This window comes from Bactrocera latifrons, unplaced genomic scaffold, assembly GCF_001853355.1.
Source record: "Bactrocera latifrons isolate USDA-ARS-PBARC rearing strain unplaced genomic scaffold, ASM185335v1 scaffold_51, whole genome shotgun sequence".
Classification (NCBI taxonomy): domain Eukaryota; kingdom Metazoa; phylum Arthropoda; class Insecta; order Diptera; family Tephritidae; genus Bactrocera; species Bactrocera latifrons.
In genome coordinates, this window is record NW_017537168.1 from 1,601,663 (window position 1) to 1,609,771 (window position 8,109).

Sequence of the window (8,109 nt, forward strand, 5' to 3'; positions counted from 1 at the left end):
TAAGTAAATTAAGATTTTTTTTGTAATTTTTTTTACGTTTCTCTGATCTTTGAACTTTTGATAAATTATTACTCTTCGACAAACCGGCAAACTTAAATACATATTTACATACATACAATGAACATACAAAATTAATTAAATACGTACATACATATATTATACAAACAATTATTTAGGGAATTAAAGAAAATGCGTTAAGTATACATAAGAAAATTGAAAGAAAAACAAAAAAAGGAAAAGAAAAACTAAGAAAATAATGAAAAATACAATTAAAATTAATATAAAATTTAAGTACATAAGTAATTGAATTAAAAATTCGTTGTTGCTATTTGTGTGTTAATGTAGTAAATAATGCAAATAATATTATACATACCTACTATAAAAAATATAAATATACTCCATTATTCACTGCTCTTTTAATGCATACGCACTTAATATGTGAACTACAAACAGATTTATGAAGAAAAAAGTTGAAATTTAAATGTTGTAAAAAATGCAACTTTGCGTATGCAAATTAAGTTGTTTTTGTAACAACTCCATAACGGTTTAGTATTTAGTTACCAATTTATTGCTATTTCTCAAAGTATTTAAAAGCAGTTTCTGCTGCATTGCTTTTGATTGGTGATAATTATTGCATATTTTAATTAAAAAAATACACAATAACAACAACAAGGCAAAAGCTTGTATTGTATGTATGAATACTTATAATAAAGTTAATTGAAACAGTATACATAAATATACATAAGTTTTTTTTTCATTGCGCTTGCGTGAACAAAGTGCGGTTAGGTTGTCGAAAAGGCGGAAGAAAAAATATTTAAATCTTTTTGTTTTTATTTGTGTGTTTTATCATTTAAAATTATTTGATTTGGAAAGTATATTTGAATGTATAGGTAATTTTTAGGTTATGTCAGTACACAATCTAGGAATAATGCCAACTTAGCAATTTTTCATTAAAATATTTTCACAGCATTTCTACACTCGTTTTTTACCGTCAACATAACTATTTTAACGACTTAGTTCTTTAATAGATTTAATTTTTTTAATACAAATTATTATTTTATAATTGTTTTTTATTTATTTAATTCCAGACTGTATTTCTTAATTTAATTATTTTTTTAAATTTATGTTTTGAACAAAATTGATGACAACCGTAAATTTTTTTTATATTAAATTTCCAAAAGAATTACCAAGTTTAGGATGATTTTTAATATATTGCCCTAAGTTTTTAAAGTTCTTGTTGAAATATAGATGTTAACGATGAAAAAAATATATTCTAGGCTATTTGAAGTTTTAGAAATGATAAGGCATACTTACATACAAACAGCGCATTAAAATTCATTCTTCTTGCAAAAAATAACAATTGAAACAAACATGCTTAACCTAACTAAAAAATAACTGTAAGATACAAAGTATATACAACGCAAATTAACTTGACTACTAGAATAAGAAGCAAAGTTTTAATGCAGTAAAAATATTATCCTGCAAGGAGAAAAATTTCAAAAAAATTTAAGAAATGTTAGAACACGAGAGATGACAAAAAAATATCGATTACTTTTATTTTCAAGTAAAGTTAAAAAATAGTTTTAAAAATGTTGTCGAACTATATACGCAGAAATAAAGCTATAGGAATAGAAAGTAGCAGATCCTTTTGAGACATGTGCATAATTTGCGGTTAGTTTAGAAAAATTAAAGTTTTACGAAATAAAATTGTAGACAGCAATACAAAAAAACTGATAAACTATTCGTGCGTTATCTATATATTATATATGCATTACAAATTTCTATATATCTTGTCATTTTCAAGTAATTACTGCTTTGCATATATCTAGTGTGTTATTTTTTTGAGTGTAGAAAAAATTTACTCTGATCTTTGATATTAAAAAGTAAAAATATGCAGCGCATTTATCATAAAAAAGTATAAAAATACTTACATCATATGTATAGTTAACTAAGTGCTCACCTCATATATCATACACATATTAAAACAAAATATGCCACATTACATTACATAAAAAATAACTTGCGGTGGGGGAGCATTAGTCGAACTGTGTTGGAAATTGTAGATGACATACTGTTTTTAAGGAAATGCCAATAATATGCCTTAGCTGTTTTTGGTGTTCTTACTTACAAGTGTACGGCGTATAATAGAGAACTTAATCGAAAGACGCACGAACGGGCAACAAATTCTGTGGAGACCGAAAATATTAAAATAATGTAAAATAAAACGTATATGTATAATAAAAAAATAAACGTATGAAGTGAATAAAACATAAAAATTAGCATTAAAATAAAAAACTTGCAAAATTGCTGCGTAAAAACATTTAAAAAACGTTTGCATAAAGAAATTTAGTAGTACTGTTAATAAAATGCAGAGAAAAGTGCAAAATAAATATACATACTACATACTATGCATCAATAATGTTGATGTAATGGAGTCAAGCACTTTTGAAAATTAAATTAACGCTGATCATGCATTAGTGCTGATAAATAAAATAATATACATTTTGAGCTGAAATTCCATTATAATAGTAAAAAGAAATAAGAATAAAAATATATGCAAGTAAACGCGGAAGTAGAAACAAAGCAACTTTTTTTTCTGTTTAAGAAGTCACAGAAAACAAAATTACCTGCTATTTGTACCGTTAGCAATGTTGACATATTTGAGACACGCCCGCATTAGTTGCCACCCTGCCAAAAAATTTCACACCATTTTTTAGTAAATTTTAATTTTTTTAATGCCAGTATTTTGACAATTTCAACGCATAAATTATATGTTTTCTATAAAAACAAATTGTTATTGTCGTTGAATGACAGCTAAAAGTAAATAAATTCTAACAAACATGATTTTTACTAATTCAAATATGGTAAGATTTTCTATTGGAATTTTACGCAATCAGTTGCAATATTTTGACATCTTTTGTGTAAAAGCCTTGCAAGGAAAAATCTTGCAAATTGTACAATATTATTTTCACGCTCTTAATATTTTTCTAAAAGTACTTTAACGTGAATGTGCATATAAGAAAATTAGTTATAGTATTATTCTTCGCTACCTTTACAGTCATAATTTCGCATGTTGCGTAGTAAACTGTAGTTCAAGCTTTGTTAATTTGACGTAAATAGCAATTACGTCATTATTTTGACACGTTTTGCTTTGCTCTAATGGATTATTTTCTTATTGCTACTTACGTTATTGGCTCGCCTTTTATCCATACACAAGTAGAAAACCTTATGACAACGCAACATCTATCAGTTGACGAATTGACGCCAAAAATCCATTACTCCTTTACAATTTCACTCAAACAATACATAATTCACAAGCATTTAAATATGTATTTGATATCTATGTATGTATAACTAAAGTAAATTTTTTTGAGTGTAAAAATGTTGGGCTTCACCTTAGTAGCCACCTAAAAAAAATAAATAAATATATAGTACACAAAACTTTCAATGCAAGAAAACACCTTATATGGTACTATAACGCATTATAAAAGAAACAGCAGTGAATTATGCAAGGAAATGTTATGAATAAAATATATATTATATTAAATATAAATTTTGTTAATTTTTTTTATGTAGTGTGGCTATAAATGCCATCATTCGAAAAGTGACAATATGATCAGCTGTTTGTTAAAAATAAGCGCCTTGTCTTAATTTTTTCCATTTAAAAAATATACTTACTTCGGAGTTCTAATAGGTTCTATACACGCAATCGTGGTGTAAGAATAGTAATATTTTCTATTTATATTAATTTACTCGTGGCGGTTAAGACCTTTCGCAGGTCATAAAGAATTCACAAATCATCACTGCATTCTAAATCATTCGTTGCGATGCCAAAACATATATTTTATTTAATTGAAATGAAATTTAAAAACGGCATTTGCCAATTTAGTGTGTAGAGAATCCACTTGTCTGCTTTTGGTGCTGGGCATTTTCTCTCTATTTACCTAATGTTTCACGCTTTCACTACAATCACTGTATATTCCGCATACGCCAAGGTGAGTGTAAAAATATATACAAAACTAATATTTGTGTTACGCAGCAATTCTATAACTAATATTTAACTGCACTCTATTTATAATTCACTCTTTATTATTCTACATAATTTTTGTAATTTTTTAATAAACATTTGATTTGATTTACTTTTCTAACTTTTCTGTGCCTTAAATTTTCTTCCCTACAGTCGTCCTGTGCCGAATGCACCACCCAAGTTGCCGGAACGACCTTCATATTATGGCAACACCACAAACGGGCGGCCATATTAAAGAGGCTGTGCAAATGGCGATTTACAGGTACTCGTTTTGCGAGTAGATTCCACCGCTTCTGTTGGTGTTCGTATGTAACAATACACAATAGACTTTAAATATTAACAAGAGGGTAGCGAAGACAAAATAACATTTAAATTGGTAAGATCAACAAACGCCTGATTGAGAGCAGTGTTTATCGAAAGTTTTAAAACGAAAAAAAAAAACGAAATTTGATAGTTGAAACAGCGCGTAATCGTAAATGTGTGCTCGCGTTAAATTTGTTATTTGTGACCGTAACTAAATTGTACATATGTGGTGTACGTAATTTTTCATTTTGTTGATATTAGCTGGTTCGCGAAGAAAATTAAATTTGCAGTCAGCAAAATGCATACAAATTCATTTGTAATATTGTTTCCAAGCTGTAAAATTAATTGTCTTACAAGGAGTGCTGAGTTAAATACATAGAGCAAATAAAAAATTAAACTAACATAAGGCCTAAGGACTATCAATCGCCTACCCGAAACCAAAACAACATAATTTACAGAAAAAATGCAACAAAACATGTAAATAATTCAAAACTTAGCAGAAAAAATTGTGTATGGCAGAATGACTAAACATGAGCTAAGCCACAGCTACCCACATTTTTGCAGCACACGCTTTCACAGCTAAATTTTCTAATAAAATTCATATTTTGTAAATAAAAACGAAAATACACAATTCATAGTTATATATAAATACAACTGCACAGCTACGTACAATTGTTAGCAAACAAATCGTGATGATAAGCTGATTTAAGTATTTTTTTAATTACAAATTAAAATTACTCCTCTATAATTTTAAAAATGCTACAATAGGTGTAGAAAATGAAAGTATAAAATTTTAGCGCATTAAGTATTGTAACCTTAATCGTAACAGTCAAGCTAAGTTCTGTATATTAAATAAACAAAAATATAAAATATTTAATTAAAAGAAATAAATAAATAAATCTATAAACCCGAATTTTATTCATTTTTTTATTGGCAAAATAAAGTTGGCGTAAGTACCACTGCATTTATCCATTTTTTACCACCCTTCCATTTTTTTTCGCCACCACTGTCATAGCACGCGCAAATTTTAATTTTCATATGTGGCGCCAGGATTTGCACCAGGCGAGCATAAGTGCACAGCAGGTGTCCACGGCAACCGATTTCATTTCATGTGGGTCACCCTGCACGCATTATATTTAGCCGGGACACAAACCTCATACATAAATTTTATTTAAGCTGAACCACCCTATACGCAAACGCCTGAAAGCATGCAGCAAAAAAGCGCCACTGCGTGCGACAAATCAAAATTTACATGACAGATCAACACACCCCATTTCACGCGTTCCCTTGCAGCTGCATGCATTCATGCATAACTCAGGCATTTCTTAACCGATTTTGACGATTGAGGTGTCAAATGAAAGCGTAGAGAAATGCGGTGCTGCTGAAATAGATTTTAAAATAAAATTTCGAATTGTTACATTTTTAAATGACTTACAAAGTATTTTTACGTTATTTATAAATAGAAAATGATTTTAAGAGCAAAATTGAAGATTTGCTTCACTAATTATGCAATAACAGTTTTTTAATGAATTGCAAATGATTTTTACTGTACTTTTCAATAAAAAATAATAATTTTAAAGTAAATTTTTTAAATTTTGATATTTTACAGATTAAAAAAATAGCTAGTTTTACGTAAAATTTTTAAATATCGATATTTTAAATGAGTTAAGCGTAATTTTTACGTTATTTTTAAGTAAAAAAATATTTGTAATCCTTGTTTTATAAAATAAAATTTACAATACAAAAAATTTAAATTTGCAAAAATTTTACATAAATAAAATTTTAATTTTTCTTAATTTTTTTTAATGTTTAATTGTTTGAACATTATTCGTACCACCAGAGTTGTGTTTTTAATGAAAACACAAATCTTGTCGTTTTTCTAGTGTTTTTTTTTATTGATCTGTAGCTACCATTCAAAGTAAGGATATTATTTCTTTAATAATTTGTTATCCGGGTTTACATTGAATCGCACAACAGTATTTACATGCATACATGGTTTTACACAATTTTTCGCCATTTTTCGGCCTATGCACATACTAGTTTGTCGCACTTATTTATTTACGTTTATAATTTTTCTTTTTCTTTTGAAGATTTTTTCATTTTTTGGACCAGAAATTTTTGAGTTAGACCAGTAATTGCTTACATAATAATAACATATATTTCATTATCTGCTTTTGCAGTTTTTTTCAAGTTTGTTCGTATAATATTGTACAATATATGTGGGTTTGTTAAATATTTGTTTATTAAATATGTTTTGAAAGTAATTGAATTCATGTCGCATAACAATTAGGAGCTTATTAGAGCATGCTTCATTCAGCAGAAGTAACTAGCGTGCTGTAAACTTAAATACAATAATAATTTATATTTAAGTATTGGAAATTTAGTAAATATTTTTAATCATATAATATATGTCCATATAGAGTGTGTCTAAATAGTTACTGTTTGTATTTTGTATTAGCAATCCATTCATAAACTTTCAATAACATATTTACGCATGTGTTTCATATAATTTATATTTTAAAAATTTCTTTGGAATATATAATTTTTGTGTTTGAGTATTGTTAGATGTATTTGTGTATGCATATTTCGTAAAACTTCTTTATAACATTTGTGTGTGTGTATTTAAATAATTCAAACAATACTAATGCTACTTCATCTAACCATTGTGTTTTATAACATTTTATATTTATTTAGTTAATGAATTTGTTCAATTAAATTCCATGACATACCGCAAAAACATTTATCATTAGAAGTAGCACTAGTTAATAGTTGACTGAGTTGAAATTTATATAAGTTAAATTAAATCGCATGTATCACTAATTTAACGGTAATTTTAAGTATATATGTTTTAAGTAATTATATTTATATTTATATGTTTGTATATATATTTTACTAATTTAAATACTTTATAACTTTTTTATAATTCTTATAACTTTTTTAAATACTTTTATATTATATAAATTGTAATAAATATATGTGTTTTAGTATATTTTGCACAAAATGTACAATATAAACAAGGTTATTTTTTTTTTATGAATTGTAGATTTTTTAAATAAGTTGTCGTTCTTTTAAATCAATTATCTTTTTTTTCAATAAATTGCAGAATTTTTAATTATTATTTTTAAATAAATTAAGTTTTTTGCAATAAATTGCAGATTTTTCTTAATAGATTGTAGTTTTTTTAAATAAGTTGTCGTTCTCTTTTAAGAAATTAAAGTTTTTTTCAATAAATTGCAGATTTTTTAATAAATAGTACTTTTTGCTCGTCAACTTTGTTACTGTTCCCAAATATTCCCACTTGAAAGATTTTTACTTGCTAGTTGTTATTTAAGAAATGCTTCATAAAGTGCTATACATATTTAGGCAAACATTTCAATTATATTTAAGAGTCATAACGTCTGACTTTCACGTGCCACAATTTTTCGTAAATATTAAGCATTACTGGTGTGGTTGCAAATGGTATTTTCTATTATATGTAAACAATTCTAGAGTTACCTTTCTTATATTATTTTTTAATATCTATCGATGAATTTGGAGTTCACATGCTCATGTTATTTTCTAATATCGATAAAATTAGCGTTGTCTTGCTCATTTCAATTTTCCATTATTATATGTATTTTTTAACCATTATACTTTTATTAATTATTATAAATTTTTTAATTATTTAATATTTTTCATTAATTTAAAAAAAATTTTAATATTATATTTTTTTTTAATAATTATTATAAATTTTCAAAATCTAATATTATGCTATAATGCATTTATCTTGTTGCACCTTT

At 26.3% G+C, this 8,109-nt stretch overlaps 1 protein-coding gene across 6 annotated transcripts in view; it reads left to right on the forward strand.

Annotated features, from left to right (window-relative positions):
* Window positions 1-5,237, forward strand: part of LOC108973940 (dynamin) — a 37,659-nt gene extending 32,422 nt beyond the window's left edge. For all 6 annotated transcript variants that reach the window (XM_018941466.1, XM_018941472.1, XM_018941470.1 and 3 more), the window contains one exon: window positions 4,181-5,237. In XM_018941466.1, coding sequence (XP_018797011.1) covers window positions 4,181-4,262 — 82 coding nt within the window. In that variant the 3' untranslated portion in view covers window positions 4,263-5,237. The remainder of the gene's footprint in view (window positions 1-4,180) is intronic.
* Window positions 5,238-8,109: the final 2,872 nt, after the last annotated feature.